The sequence below is a fragment of the Dromaius novaehollandiae genome, chromosome 1, assembly GCF_036370855.1.
Source record: "Dromaius novaehollandiae isolate bDroNov1 chromosome 1, bDroNov1.hap1, whole genome shotgun sequence".
Taxonomy (NCBI): Eukaryota; Metazoa; Chordata; class Aves; order Casuariiformes; family Dromaiidae; genus Dromaius; species Dromaius novaehollandiae.
Window position 1 is genome coordinate 28,226,745 of NC_088098.1, and position 15,628 is coordinate 28,242,372.

Below are 15,628 nucleotides of genomic sequence, written 5' to 3' on the forward strand. Positions count from 1 at the left end.
CTCCTCTGACTTCTCAATAGCTATACTCATTCATACTGATCCAAAAGTATTTTATCCCAGCATAGTCACCAATATATTTGACGTTTCACCAGCAAAAGATCATCTCTCTCCTCACCTCCAGATTTGTAAAAGTAGCCTTTGTTGCTCTTTTAGTCCTGGGCTGAATTCTGATATTTTCCAAGTCTTAAATCTGGGCCATAGCATCCTATATAACAACTGTGTTTATTATACAGCAGCCCTGGCCAAACTTAGCCTTTCTCATTTTTTATTTTAAGAATCTACAGTTAGTGATAAACTTTGGGGTTTTGTTACGGAATATATCCTTATAATAGTAGTAATAAAATATTTTGAGATGCAGGCTTTTTGGTCATTTAAAAATTTTTCCGTGTTTATATCTGCGTTACCTAAAAGGTGTTCGTTCAGAAGATGAAGTAGTAGCTTCTTCAGACATTACAGTGCATGCTGCTACGTCAGCCTACCTCTTCTATACACTGCTTCACACAAGCAGAACTGAACCCAGACAGTAGAGCCACTCACGCAGTGTCTGTGAGCCCAGGAAGCCCAGCTACACGGTGCTGCGTAGCCCAAACAAAACAGTTGTACAAAAGATAGTTATCACATGTTTCATTTAATCGATTTGGCATATTAGTGCTATGCCAGTGTAGATTATAATTGCAATTTCTTTTATGACCATATATTATGTATAGTATTAATATAGATATTTTTATTTTACAGGATGGTGGTCTGCTGCTAAATAATCCTTCTGCATTGGCAGTTCATGAATGCAAGTGTCTCTGGCCAAATGTTCCATTGCAGTGTCTAGTATCACTGGGCACTGGCCGGTATGAAAGTGAAGGGAAGACACATGTCACATACACCAGTTTAAAAGCCAAACTCACAAATGTTATCAGCAGTGCAACTGATACAGAAGGTTAGTGTCTCAAAATATATTTTTATTGTGTTTTTAATTGTTTATGATTCTTTAGTTTCAATTCAGAGAGCAATCTGCAACTTCTTCCCCATCTCCTCTCTGCCCACCCTGTTGAAACTTCTGTTTAAGCCATACTACTCATAGCAAGATCTCAGATTTCATTTAGATGAAAATTAAATGTAGAAAATTAAATGTAGATTAAAAGTTGAGTTTAAATGGTTGTTCTCAGTAAGATATTTTCATCATACTACTTTTATTATTTTATGCATATTTACTATATTTCAAGCATGTTTCTTCTTGTCTAATTTTGTATAGTTGGTGTTTTTCTGGAAATAGTAGTATGAAGGCATTTCTTAGCTTTATCTTCATGAGTCTACATCTTGATTATGTTGTTGTTAAGCTCTTTTAATTGATGAACTTTCAACTGTTAACATAAGGTTGATGACATAGGTATACTAAAGATAAAAGATACCTTAAAAATCAGAATGACAGTAGTAATCCAGTAGTGTTTATAGAAAGGTGTATATTTTTGTGCCTACTCAGAAATTCATTTCAGTAGAAAAATCGTATTTTCTTAAATTTGGTTTGTTTTTTTTCAAACAGTAAGATTTAGCAGTTAATATAGAACATTGATTAGTTCTCAACAGCTTCTGAAGTACTTTAAGTATATTCTTTTTCATATATGTTTTTAATATGCAGGTTCCGAAGGGCTAGATTATATCTGCAAATGCTTATGGTTTCCACTGATGTCAGGAGGAGCAAAGCATGTGGTTTCAAAAATAAACTCTGATCCTAGATTGGGAATATCTTGTAACTCTATCATTAGCTCTTTCGTTTTTATAAAGTGAGGAAATACTCATATACAACTGCTTTCTTCCTCTTAAAAAATTTACAGAAGATTTTGTAAAAAACCTGAGGTTCATAGGGAACTGTTTAATGCTGATCAAGAAATATTCTTACAGTCTATATCCCTTGGTGTAAAAGTATGCATGATCTCTGTCAACTGACTATTGTTTAGTAAGAAAAAGCTAGATTTTATGCCTTATTTGTTTTTTGCACAATTGTGGGAACACCTATCAAGAAAAAGAGAGAATAAGTTTCCATGCAGCAGAAAAATTGGTGGGGAAAATGAGAAACTGAAGGAAAGGTCATTGCGGAGACCAAAGGAGAGGAAATGGAAAAAGGGGCTTAACACAGTAGACTTGAGGAAATGGGAAGTTATATTATGAAGGAAAAAGGGGAGTGTATTAAATAGAACAAGAGAGAAGGGAGATGGTGAGACAAGAACAGAGACACAGCTGAGTAATTTACAAGACAAGGGACCAGACAGAGGAGATTTCAGGACAAAACTGCTTGACTTATCATCTCATTCGTGATGTTTTTCACTTTAAAATTCTTACATAAAAATAGATGTTTAAAAGGATGAAAGAGAGTGGTAAGAATGCAAAGGAGGAGAAAATAAAAGAGAATAGACAGGTGAAAGAAGTCATGGAAATGGAAGATTGAGTGAAGAGCTAACAAAGAGAAAAGGAGAGAGAAAATAGGTTATAGAAGAGAAGGTGTAGGAGATGAAGAGAAGAATATATAAATATATTACATAGCCAGTTTATTACTGTACTTGTTTACTGAACTTTTAGAATTTACCATGAAAATTTTGAATTGAATAAATATTAAATTCAAAACAAAAAATCTGTAGTAATAAAAAAGAATTAATTGCAAATAAAAGAAACCTTCAAAACTGCATCTTTTTCAGTGCAGTCTTTGATGTTAGAGAAGAATATACTGCTGTCGGTTTCATAATACCTGCTCCTGTTAATCCTCAGTGTAACAAATCATGGGTGTCCTAAATGGCAATATGTAAGTTACATTACTGCTCTTTAGAATGCAGTCTTATTTGCAAAGGAATTAGAATGTACATTTAACTAAAAATTAGTTTCTAGATAGCTGCAAATCCTTCTTAATTGTCATAGCAGTGAAGTTGTCTTAGAATAAAAAATGAAGCTTTTCCGAAGAAAACAGCTACAGGATCATTTGCAAACCACCTAATGAGAGAGAGGGTTTTTTTATAAGCTGATGGTGTAGAAAAACATATACTGAGCCAAGCAGCACCTATTTACACTTACAGCATCACTCCAGATCACTTACTGTTCAGAGATCATAAGAATTTGTGTGTTTCATTTAAATATAACAGTTTCCTACATTTGTTTTAAATACAGAAGTTCACACCATGTTGGATGCGCTGTTACCTCCAGATACTTATTTCAGATTTAACCCTCTTATGAATGAAGACATACCTCTGGATGAAAATCGTAAAGAGAAACTTAATCAGTTGCAGACCGATGGAATTCGTTATTTAGAACGAAATGAAGAAAAACTGAGAAAAGCTGCAAAAATTTTAACACAGGAAAAAACAACTTTGCAGAGGTTTAGTGACTGGATAAGATTAAAGGCTGACATGTATGAAGGCCTTCCATTTCTTTCCAAATTGTGAATATGTAATGCATGAAAGATTGTAAATGTAAATCTTGTTCCAGAAAAGTACTGTAAAGGGAGAATGCTTATTATGGTAAATATATGGCAAACTTCTTTGGAGAGCTATCTAAAGCAGTTCAGGACAGCGACTTTATGCACATTCACTTGATACAAGGTTTTATAGTGTTAATTATTTTTTGAACTTTAGGGATCTTATTGTTGTACTGCCTAAGTTTGTTAAAATCACTAAAACTAAAAACTGTGACAACAATTGTGCTACGCATTTTTGGATGTATGTACCATAATCATGTTGACAGTAAAACTTTATTTATTAACTACCACGCTTATTCAAGATTAACAAAAAATAAAATCTGCATTAACTTTATTGTAGGCAGTATACCTGTTATGCTCTTGTATTGCTGGTCAATTTAAAACATTCTTACAAAAACTTTGTCTCTGTTAATTGCACTTTAACAGTTGAAAGATAGCATTAAAATTCGCTTTTTTATTTTCATCTTTTTTGTACATAATAGGAATAACTTTAGATAGGTTCATTCATTCATTATTTGAAAATAATCCCAAGCCCCCATACTTCATTTGAGCAGATATTCTTGTCACAGGAAAAAGGAAGTAAAATCTTGAAATTGTAGTAAGCTTACCACACTCTTACTATTCATTGCTTTGCAACTTGCTTATGTCAAGAAAGGTGGTATGGTGAGCTATGACAATGTACTACATCAATGAAAACATTTTCAGTAACAGGAAAGTACAAGTCAGTTCCTAGAAACAGTATGACTGCAATGAAATGTGAGTTATGCGCAACTGCTCTCACATGTTGGCATATACCCATCAATAAGATTGCTTGATTGATTTCTGGGTGAGATTTTGCCTCTTAGTAGACAACTACAGTGCATGAAAAAATGTGTATTTTATACAGTGCATAAAATGTCCAGTTTCACCAAACACCAGTGCATTCAAAAGCAAAAGCTATTTTGTCACCTTGCCTTTCAGGAGTAATCATCTGCCATTGCATTATTTACTAAAAAAATAACATTTCCTTTGATTTTCACCCCTTATACTTGTCGTCTTAAATCACTGAAGATGTTATTAGGCTGTCTTTAAGAGCATGACTTCGCAGAAGGCAGCTGAGATCCTGCATTATTTCAGGAGTTTCTACATAATATTCTGTGACTGTGGAAGAAAACATTTGATTTGAGTTCTTTTTCTAACCTGAGAAGTAATTTTTACCTTTGTCCTTTTACTCAAATATACAAACTCCTCTGCATGCTCCCTCCATTCTCTTGTTTTTGTCACTGAAGCTATTAAGTCATTGGTGTATAAGCTGTAGCCTTCAAATTTTTTTTAATTGTCCCAAATGCAAGCAAATTATAGATGTATAAGGGCTAAAAAAGCCTTTGTCATTCAGTATGTGAGGAAGGAAAAAGAGGAGAAACAGCATAGAGAGGCAGGGACATTAGAATGCTACAGTGATTTAAAGATAAGTGAAAGAATGTGTGTGTGGTCCATTCTCTACTTTTTTTTTTTTTTTTTTTTTTTTTTTTACTTCAAACACCAAAAGTAGCTCCTCCAATTGGGCAATAAAAATATTGAAAAGGAAAATCTTATGTTCTTGGTGCAACTGTACTTTACACAACTCCCCTTTTATATCTTCAATCTCAATTGCTAAAAAACAAGTAAAAGACTAACAAATCCAGCTTTTCCACTTGGTTTGATATAGCTTAAGCATGTAGAAAAGAAATGTCAACATTATTCTGATCACGGAGGTGGAAAAGGCACCTTGTCTAAAGTAAAGCTGTGCTGCCAGCATCCTTCAGTATAATAGACAATGCAGGGTATTGTCCTATGATAGCATACATTTCTTCCTGCCCTGGCAAAGGACAAAGTCATTGCACCATCCATAAGGATATCAAAGACAGTATTATGAATTCGTACTTTCCAGTCATACTTTTTTGAGACAAGCAGTTATTTTAGAAAACACTTGTCTGTAATGAACGGACTGGTAAAATTTCAATTTAATTTTAATACAAATAAAACCTGTACATTCCTAATGTTTAGGCACTGATGTAAGAGCATATACTGAACTAGTTCCTTTAATAGAAAATACCTTTGCAGATGAAATATTATTTCTGTTTACCATAACGCAGGACATTTTTATTCATTTGGAAGTTCTCTGAGTTGTCTTCTCATAGATAAATTCAACATTATAGTAGGAGTTGACTAAAGGATGTAGAACAGGGAAATTAAGAGTGTTCCAAATGAGGTTGCAATATCAGATTAGCTATATTTAAATATTGGGTTACATGTAGTTCTTTGCTAGCTGCCTACGAAGCTTCAATTGCAGCTCTGTTAAAAATACCACTCATTTTGCATAGTGCCTTGGCTTATCTAATCAGCCTTTCAGAAGACTTCATTAAATGTATTCTAGACTGCTGAGGGGAGCTATTTGACTTTTGAGATCTCATATTTAGAAAATCGCAATATACTTGCTAAAATATATACCTTATCTCCGTGTTATTTGAGGTGGCCTTTCCAAGTGGATATACGTCAATGTATTTAATCAGCTCACAGGAGTGAAGGCAGAATGGTACTTGGAGCTGGTCCCTTTCTCTGTGCAAAGTCCCAGTATGCTTCAGCCCACACACCAGGACATTAGAAGAGTGTGGGCTTCATGGTAGACCTCTGTGAAACTTGATTTTCATCTTTGATGTGCAGTATGGGAAGCCTGGTTATGAATTACAAAAGTATAAATATTTGAGATGGAGTAGATGCATGTAAAGATATATATAATAGCAACAACACTACATAAATTGCATATGAAATACCGGTTTGCTCATGTGACTAGAGTGGGAAAATAATTAAAGCTCTTACATCCGTGAGGTCAAGGCTACATATAAAGAAAAGCAGGCTGTGTTTTAACACAGGTTCATTCTACCAAAAGGTTCTGGTTCAGTTTAAACATATTGCTGTTTTTTTGCACATTGATGTCTTGGGGAGGGGGAGGAGGAATTTATTTCAGTTGGGGCAAGAGCTGGATTACACTTTTTTGTAGGAAGTTATCTTCATTAACACTTTTCTTCCTCTATTACTGTAACAATATTATTTCACTTCTTAGCAGCGTTTTTTAGAAGTACACATAAAATTGAGCTGAGCTACAGAGTAAGTAATTCAGACTGTTTCAGGCCACTGTGTATACATTCCCAAGATGCATGTATTGAAGCCCTTCAAACGAAACTCTTTGATCCTCAGTATTGCAAGTGCTGCACTGTCTATCAGGCATTAATTAGGAGTTTTCTCTCCCCTCTAAACCACTTTAAAAATATGCAGGTGTGATAGATTTATCATTCTAGCTGTAATTAGTTTTTTAGTTACTTCAAGAAAACAGCAGTTTGCAAGGACTCAGACCTATCATGGATGTATTCCTACAACACTGTTTATAAAGTAAAACTATTTGCAGGAAGGTTACTGACAGACATGAGAAGAAGGTGGAATAGGGAGAACTGCAGAGGACTCAGAATTTGCTAAACAGGGAACAAGAATTTTAAATTAAAGGGGTTTATGAAGAGAGAGCAGATGGACTAGTTCGGGGTCAAACACTCATATTTTAACAAATCACTTGGATGGACAAGAATATAATTCACATTGCAGGTAAATCTAGGAGGGATCATGAGTATTTTGAACAACAGGCTTTCAGTGCAGTATGAATTTGAGAACAGGTTAGAATGAAAAAGAAAAGTCTCTTAAAATACAAAATTGACAATAGAAAAAGGAATAACTTAATGCAGAGGCTCTAGTTAAAGGAATCATGCTTTGAAGAAGATCCCCTGGGAATGATGTGTAGTTAGTTATCCAGTCAACAGATTGCAACTCAGAGTCAGCAAAATGACACCGACAAAAATAAGTGGGTTTGTCAATACACCGCAGAGAATCCCATGGATAGGATAATGTGGATGAATCTGAAAAATGAGACATTAATGGGAATTTTAAATCTAGAAGAAAAATTATACAAAGATAACAGATAGCCATTCCAGATTACTCATTAAATCAGAGAACTGAAAAAGATTTGTCTGCCTTGATGAGTGTTCACATTTGAATGTGCCAGCTTTACATCCAAAAAAAAAAAAAAAAAAAAAAAGTTCATGCTTTAGTTCAGAAAGTAACAGTGTCAAATCTTTGCAAAACACAATGCCCTCACTCTAATGCTCCTCACTCTGGTTTCGAGGGGCAGGAATAAAGAGTCCATACCAGCAAATGCGAAAGTATACACATAAAATTATCTCCCTTGTCTTTACGCAATGCCTGAAAGAAAAAGCCCATAGGTCATCTGTTACTTTCCAGTTATCTATGCAGAAGGAGATCTTTATACATGAAAGAGGTTTCATTACCGAAAGAAAATAAAACTTTAAGCCGTAGAGTTTAGGATGCCAGGCTTTATTGCCCACAGAAGAGGAACCGCATGAGCAGAGGAGTGAAGACAGTGATTCCAGTTCTGGTCCCCTTCCTCAGGCAAGGAAGCAGTGTGCCACTTCCCTATTCCTCCTCTGAGCTCATTTCCTTTTCTTTCTGTTCTGGCCTCCACAGTCCTGGAATAACAGAGGAAAGAGCAGTGCATATGTCACGCGCAGGCGACCATGAACTTCAAGTGTGATGCACTGCTTTTAGGATATCTCCTGTCGATGTCAATTCAGGTAGTGATACAAAGATACTGATTCTGTTGGACACAGTGCAGGCAGCAACAGCTGAATATGATTGTAGTTTTGGTCACTGCTATAAGAGAAAGCAATATTCAAACTAAAAAACATGTAAAGAAGGACTGGAAAAAAAAGGTTAAGAGACTGTGGCTTGTTCCAGCTAACAAAACACAGGCTGAAAGGAGGGTATATGCTGCTGTTCAAAAATAGTTCAAGAAGGAAAAGATACCTAAGGTAAAGGAAGATACTGGCATAAAACCAAAGACGTTCAAACTGACCAGAAATAAATTTAGCCTGGAAACAAAAGGGTTCTAAACTCAAGAAAGCAAGATTATGGAATAGTTATACGGTGAATTAATGTAACAAAAGAAACCATGTTTGTGTAAGTTTTAAGAGTTAAATTCGTGAATGTGGCTATATAATGCAATAACTGCAATATTGGAATGGCTATGGTGTCTGTGGCCAACAGGATCCCTTTTAAGCTATGGGGTCGGTAAAAGCCTTTTATATACAACAGAAGCCTTAGGCTTATAGAACTGCACAAGGGGGAAAAGAGTATATCAGCCTCCCTAGCGTAAGCTACTCTGTAACCTCCGGAAGAAAAGGGGGCATCCCCCTTCTCTGACTCCTCTATGCACCCATCTCCAGATCCTGTAGGTATACCCAAAGCACAGCAATACCAATGACGGAGATAGCTGTGCTTCTTTTGGTCTTGTCTAGCAGTTGTCTTGTCTACATGCGTTGGTGCACAAGCAGTTTAAAGGACAGAAGTTTAAAAGGCAATTTATTTTGGAGGAAGCAATGTTGCCATAGAAAGAGGTAAATCTGAAAGTTCTGCATCTAATGTGCCTCAAAACTACAAGGCTGTCTTAGAAAAGCTCTTTTAACAGCTCCTTCTCATTAGATCTACTAGGTGAGGATTATGTCTTTTCTTTGATCTACAGATCATATAGAGCATTTGGCTTTGCTTGCCTAGCTGAGAAAAGGGAGCTAGCAGAGGCTGAAGTAAGACAAGACACATGGTGGGTAAAAGAAGAAATTTGGCTTGTGCCTGCTACTGATTGGTACCACTGATTTTTCATCAAAGATTAAAATACTTATATGCTGCTGGCTCAACAAATAGTCCTGATTTTCTTGCATTAAAAGACTGTTTTCAAGATGACAAGTATTAAACACAAATGTAATCTTTTGTAAGAGAGGCTTGCTTAAGGTTTCCTGTTTCTGCTTAAGGGCTGGACTCCCAGACACAGCTGTGATACTAACCTTTAGTCTTTTACACTCAACTATACAAGGCAAGAAGGCAAAACCCCTTTTTTCCCCATTGTTGCCGTTTGGCCTGAAAAGTGAGTCAAAATTTCAGACCTTGCAGAACTGTCCCATTTGAGGGACAGTAAGTGTAAACATATTCATTTACAGAGAAAATCAAGCATGCCAACTCCCTCTTCCTTAAACACCACAGAAAAAAAGATTACTTTCCCCCTAGCATGCCTCCCCACTGAGGTGTGCACTCGAGGGACTGCCCCTTCGACTCCCTGTTCGCCACTCAGCCTCCTCACTCCCAGCCTCCTCGTTCCCACGCTCACACTCATGTACACTTCAGAGTAAATACTGTTTAATCCAATGTGCCACCTGGTCCAATACTTCACTGATTGCCTTCATTGTTTGCAGCTAATTCTCTAACAAAACAGAAGTTTGATTACTCCTTCTTCAAGTTTTAATTATGACAATGCTATCACTTATTTTAAAAGAGTTTGCAGACTTCACTGAGGGGAAACCAATAGCAATTTTCAGGGAAACAATATAAAAGTGAAACAAGCATTGAAACAGTCCTGTACTTATGTCCCTGGTAATGCATGTTTAGTCTTTAGTAGTAATGAAATTCTGCTTTTTATTTACAATTGCATTTAATATTTCAGTTTCTCATACATTATCATCTATGTTTATTAATTATTTTCCACTGAAGAAAAAAAGATTTACCATATAGCTGCAGCAGCATAAAAAAAATACACAGTACAGTTACAAAATCCTTACCTTTCAGGAGGCATCTGTGATTATGTTAGTATTTTCATATAAAACCATAGAGGCAAACTGGACAGATTATAGGTACCATTAAAGTGCAATGCAGAGCTCAGCAAACTCAGGATTTTAGCATTTAAAGACTTCCTTGGTTTTCAAAACCTCAAAAACTGAAAAAAAGGAAAAAAAAGAACAGCTTTTTGTGCTCACATCATTATTCCATTGTTCAATGAAACAATAATCATCACAACAATTGTTGTAGGACAACATTCCTTCAGAATGTCTCAAAATTTTGATAGCTATCTCTCGAAAGTAATTCTTAAAGACCCAGTCTGTGTCCACTCTCAGACACAATCTCAGCAAAATTATTGCTAATCAGTGCTTCCTCACTAGCCGCTCTCAGAAACATAGTCCTGTCCCATCCTTTTGCACACTTTGTTTGAGTAAATTTTCAGGCAGGCAAGTCAGGCAGTCAGGGAATTCTTTTAACATTGAAACAAGACAACATATATTGTAGAGAAAAATATCAGAAATGTTTGAGAGTTTAAAAGCCAGGTATTTCTTACCCTCCTACAAGGAAAGTAGTACATCACGTACTCTTTGAAGTGTGGAGTCAGAGGACAAAAAACATGTACTACTAAATCTGAACCCTAAAGCATTTCTTCACAGAGCTTGCTAAGAATAAGCACGTCATAACTTCAAAACTTCAGCATTGTGTCCATTGATAAGGATGATGAATGAATGTTACTTTTTTATTTCTAGCTGTTATTTCTTGATAGATAATAGATTTAAAAACATCACCAAGCAGGACTGAGCAATCCTTAGACAAATCTGGATATGAATATAGCAGGAGAGATAATAATGCTTCTATAGCAGACTGAGTTTTCAAGAATATGCACTGGATATAAAAATGTCATAAATCCTTGGGAAAAGATACAAATCGGAAAGGAAAGTTTAGCTGAGATTGTCAGGAAGCAAGTGTGTTCTGGACAGCTCTGTATTGCTTGGGTACATAAATGGTTTTGTATATCAGAGAAAGGAAAAAGAAAAAGCAAAACAAAACAAAGTACCCTGCCCAATTCTGATGTTATGCTGTGCTTACATATTTTATGTCTGGCTGGTACCGTGCATTCACTTCAGACTCTGAAGCGAGAGCTTTTCCTTCTGTACTATGCAGGGCTCAGCCCCCTGCAGCCTCTCAGTTAAATGTGTTTTCTCTTTGCAAACCAATACAGTTATGATTACAAAAGGTTCATCATAACTCAAGTTAAATTAAATACTATTAAAAAAGAAGTTGGTTTTGAGAACTGAATATACCCATGTGTTAAATCAAAACTGTGGGCTTGCTACTGTCTTTTGTCAGCAACTGGTAGTAGGCTGTTGGAACATGCTATCACTGTGGCACAGACAGAAAACAGCATTACTTCCATTCAGTTCATGGTGCATGGTCTCTCTGTAAATGGCCTCTGCTAAAGTGAGAGATTGTGGTAGATGTACTCAGGAAATGGTCAGTTATTCAGCAGATAATCTCTTCTTCCAGATTAGAGATGCAGCCACTTCGTATTAGTAGTCACTCTGGCCAGTCAGTCCTTTGAAAAGCAAACCACACAGAGAAACAGACTTCTTTTTCCTTCTGGAGATAATTAGGAAGAAAACTTAGATCATTATTACTGTCCAGGACACAATGCCTTTGCCTTCTCCACTCATAATAGCTACTTGTAAAGAAAAAGCTCTTGCAGCCAGGCCTCAGAAAACAATATCCCCATAGTCACAAAATCAGCTAGAAGTCACTAAAAGCACCAGACAGAAGACTACTACTCAGCTCCCCAAAATACTTCGAAACCACTCATTTGCAGTGGAGCTTGAATTGCCAAACCCTGAAATAAAGGCAATGTGAAATAAGAACTGACGGTGCCAAGAGATCCCTCTGCAGAAGGTCCCAACATAAAGTTCCCAGCCAGCCTGACCCATCCTGAAGCAGCACAGGACCTTTAAGCAGGGCAGAGCTCCTGCTGTCTTGCTACTATGGTCTGAAATCAAGACTAGGGGTACTTGTGCTCAAATGTTCAGGCAACTTACCTGCAGAGAACTAAACTGGACATGCCATCTCCTAAAGATGGACTCTGCACAGAAACCAACACATCTAAATCCTTCTGATTTCCTGCAGACTTGTCCATAGCACCCACTCTCAGCCAGCGGGTGTTTTCACCATTCAGATTCCTAACTGATTGTAGGACAGGACGTATGGAGAGCTGTTTTCAGAGACGAATGCGCATGGACTTTCTTCTAGGTAAATGAATATATGGTGTGCAATAAGTGAGCAACTTCAGTTAGTCTTTCTCAGGCCTTCCAAAATGCAACCAAATTCTGGGAAGAGGAACACAGCCCCACAAATTCCATTCACATCCAAAGACATTTCTCAAACACATCACTTTCCATTCCCCAGGAGCATTTGGAAGACATTAGATACAGAAACATGAATAGAAACCTCTTTCTGTCTTTAGCTTAGCAGGTCAAACAATGAAGAATCTAAGTGGTCACAGTGGAAGGTTGCTTTGGGTCATGCAACTAACATGGACTCTATGAGGTGATCTGATCTGGTGTACTAAGAAGATACCACTTTCCCCAAGACTGCTGGAAATATCTGAGGATGTTATTGCAAAAAGCACCTTAGAGGGGCAAAGTCCCCAGAGCAAATAGACCTCCAGCTGACAGTAGGTATCTTCTTCTGGTAATCTTACTCTGTTAAGAGCATCCCTGTCCGCAATGGGCCAGCTGACATGCAGAGATGTTAGTGGAATGGGCAGAGAGATATTCTTAGCATGAAGCTGATGGCAAACCTTCTCCCTTCTGTCTTGAACAGCTCCTCAAAAGAAGACTCTAAAGTCTCCATGACTTCTCTCCTGGAGAAATCTACTCACCAACAAAATAACAAAGTTCCCAGTCTTTCCAGGGAAGTGCACAGCCTGTGTGAACTTTTCCCTGGGAAAGCTAGGCTGGCCTTGGGTGAGAACAGCTGAGAAAAAAGGAAGATGGGTGCAGGTCTAGTAACCTTGACCCTTTATAGTACGCTCCTCTTGTGACTCAAGCCAGGTTGGAGAGAGAATCACAGCAGCAGATGTTTGTGATAGGCATCAAGGAACAAAAAGGCAGCAGGCACATGCATGATCAGCTGTTGACAGACACTATACTTGGCTGGCATTATTTAAGGCTGCAATAAACTTGCTGCTAGGCAGATTTAGCTCATTAAGCAAAATGAGATTCAGTGCTCAGCTGATGATGTTAGAGCAGGCTCTCAGGTGTGGTGGGGAAGGGAGTATTTTCCCCAAACAAGCTAAAGGGTAAGTATAGGTGCTGCTCTGCTAACCTTACAAGTGTCTTGTATGGCTTTTAGCTCTCAGTGTGGGGTGATATGGGATAGGCAGACTACTATTCCAAATGCTGTCAAGTTCTTTATATGGTGGGAAGTCACTCTCCTGCTGGTAGTGGAAAAGCAGAATTGGTCCAATATGGGCCTGTGACACCATGTTTTAGCAGAGATGGGCTATGTGGGCAAAAGCATGCACACTGGAGTGGCATAGAATATGTGCTGGCAATCTCAAATCGCTGCAGTCCATGTGAAGAGGGGACCTGAAAAGTACCATATGGTTCCTTGAGGTTTCCAAGGACACAGGACATCAACCGGGGCATTCTCCATAATACCCAAAGCATTCTTTAGACATACACATGGCTGTTTATGGATGCTGCCAGTGGCACACTAAGGGAAGAAAGCTTCTGGTCCTCATTGCAGAGAAGGACTTCGAAACTACGCAAAGCAGATCCAGAGCCTGCACAAAGTAGCAAACAGAACTTCTAATTAGGTGCTCTTAGAGCTTTCTAAGCAACAGCTCAGAAGTATATACTCTGTTTATCATGACAGTTCCCAGACAGCTTTTTTCTCCAGTTACCTAAAAAGAAACAAGAATAAAGAAGCTTCTTTAGAAGGTAAGTCACCCTGTCAGACTTTATTTGTAAAAACAAACGTATTGCATCTCATAAACTCTATCTCCACAACAGTAAACAGCAGATTAGAAAATGACAGAATGTAGTTTATTTTCTAATCTGCAGATAGGCTCAAATAGCTTTACAGAGACAGGCAATGCAGCCTCCATTTAGCTTGAATTAAACAATACTTGTTACAGCTATCTTTTATCTTAATGCTGGCCTCCCGTCTGCAGTCACCTACTCTCAAGGTCAAGGAATCAAATTACAGAAGTTTCAGTCTTACTATCTTACATTTTTGAGCTTTTATTCAGATAGAGATACTAGGTGTGTGTGAGAGAGCAGTTTTTTTCTAATTATTTTTATGCCTCTGTTGTTGCAAAAATGGAGTGTTACAGTAGATGGTGGCAAGTAGTCAGCTGTGCTCTCAGCTACACTTGCTCTTCCTCATCTCTGTGAAGATGCTTAGGATTTCATATATTTGCTCAGACAAGTCATCTTGCCTTGTTGAAAGTGCAGTCTTGTCTTGTTTTCAAGGCCTAGAACAGTATCTGGTACGAATCAAGACCTAAGTTTACTCCCTTAGGGAAAAAAGGTATGATAGCATTCCTGTATGAGTTCCTCCTTGACTACTGCTTTAAGATCTCCCCTTTCTCCTTCCCAGAAAAGATCTTTTTTTCCATGTAATTATTGCACATTCTGAAGAACTCCTCTTTTTTTCTAGCTGTGCCCTGTAGGCTTGTCTATGTCTGGTTTGTCCTCTGATTGACTTCCCTATCTCTCTAATTTGGTGTACTTTAAAGTATTCTCATTAATGACTACATGCCTAATTTTGAAACCTAATGATGCTGTTATAATCAATTGTTAAATGTCTCATAGAACAGTTTTTGTACTCATCTATTATTCTGTTTATTTCTGGACCAGAGCGTACTTGCCTAAGTTAGCTCTCTTAATGTTATTGGTATTTGTACCATAGAACAAAGACTGATAAAAAGGTGTTACAACAAAAGAGGCAACAGCCTTGTATCTACTGCTCAAAAACATCAATGTTAGTGCATTTCTAAAACTTTGAGCTGAGCACAAACATTTCTCACAATGATAGATGACCGGAGAATCAAAAAAGTTATTATAACATAGCTAAAAAAACAGAAGATCATTGGTTGTGCTAATGGATTATTTTTGGTTATGGTGAAAGGTTCCTCCCTAATCACAACAATAAAAATAACTTCAGAAAAATAAGGGAATGTTAGGGGAAACAGCAAAGTTTGATGTCAAAGGAAATATATATAGCAGGTTTTTGAAGCGAAATCTAGATAACAGATGGATGTATTTGGCTTGAAGGCACAGATTGAAACAGTAAGCCACAACTTAATTTATGTATTGATTGCACATATTCATATATCAAATATGCAAAAAAAAATCAGTATGTTAAATAAAATGGTTATATAGCACATTTAAACATGATAGGGAACTCAGATTTAAAGCTCTTTCTGATGTTCCACAGTAGTGTAAAATGAAA

General features: G+C 37.2%; 1 protein-coding gene across 5 annotated transcripts in view; it reads left to right on the top strand.

Annotated features, from left to right (window-relative positions):
• The window catches only part of PNPLA8 (patatin like phospholipase domain containing 8), a 42,688-nt gene extending 38,771 nt beyond the window's left edge, over positions 1–3,917 (top strand). For 4 of the 5 annotated variants that reach the window (XM_064507860.1, XM_026117713.2, XM_064507865.1 and 1 more), the window contains 2 exons: positions 736–931; positions 3,148–3,917. In XM_064507860.1, the coding sequence (XP_064363930.1) occupies positions 736–931; positions 3,148–3,422 (471 nt within the window). In that variant the 3' untranslated portion in view covers positions 3,423–3,917. Of the gene's footprint in view, positions 1–735; positions 932–3,147 lie in introns of those variants that run through there. The other variant, XR_010388065.1, reaches the window with a different exon arrangement.
• Positions 3,918–15,628: the final 11,711 nt, after the last annotated feature.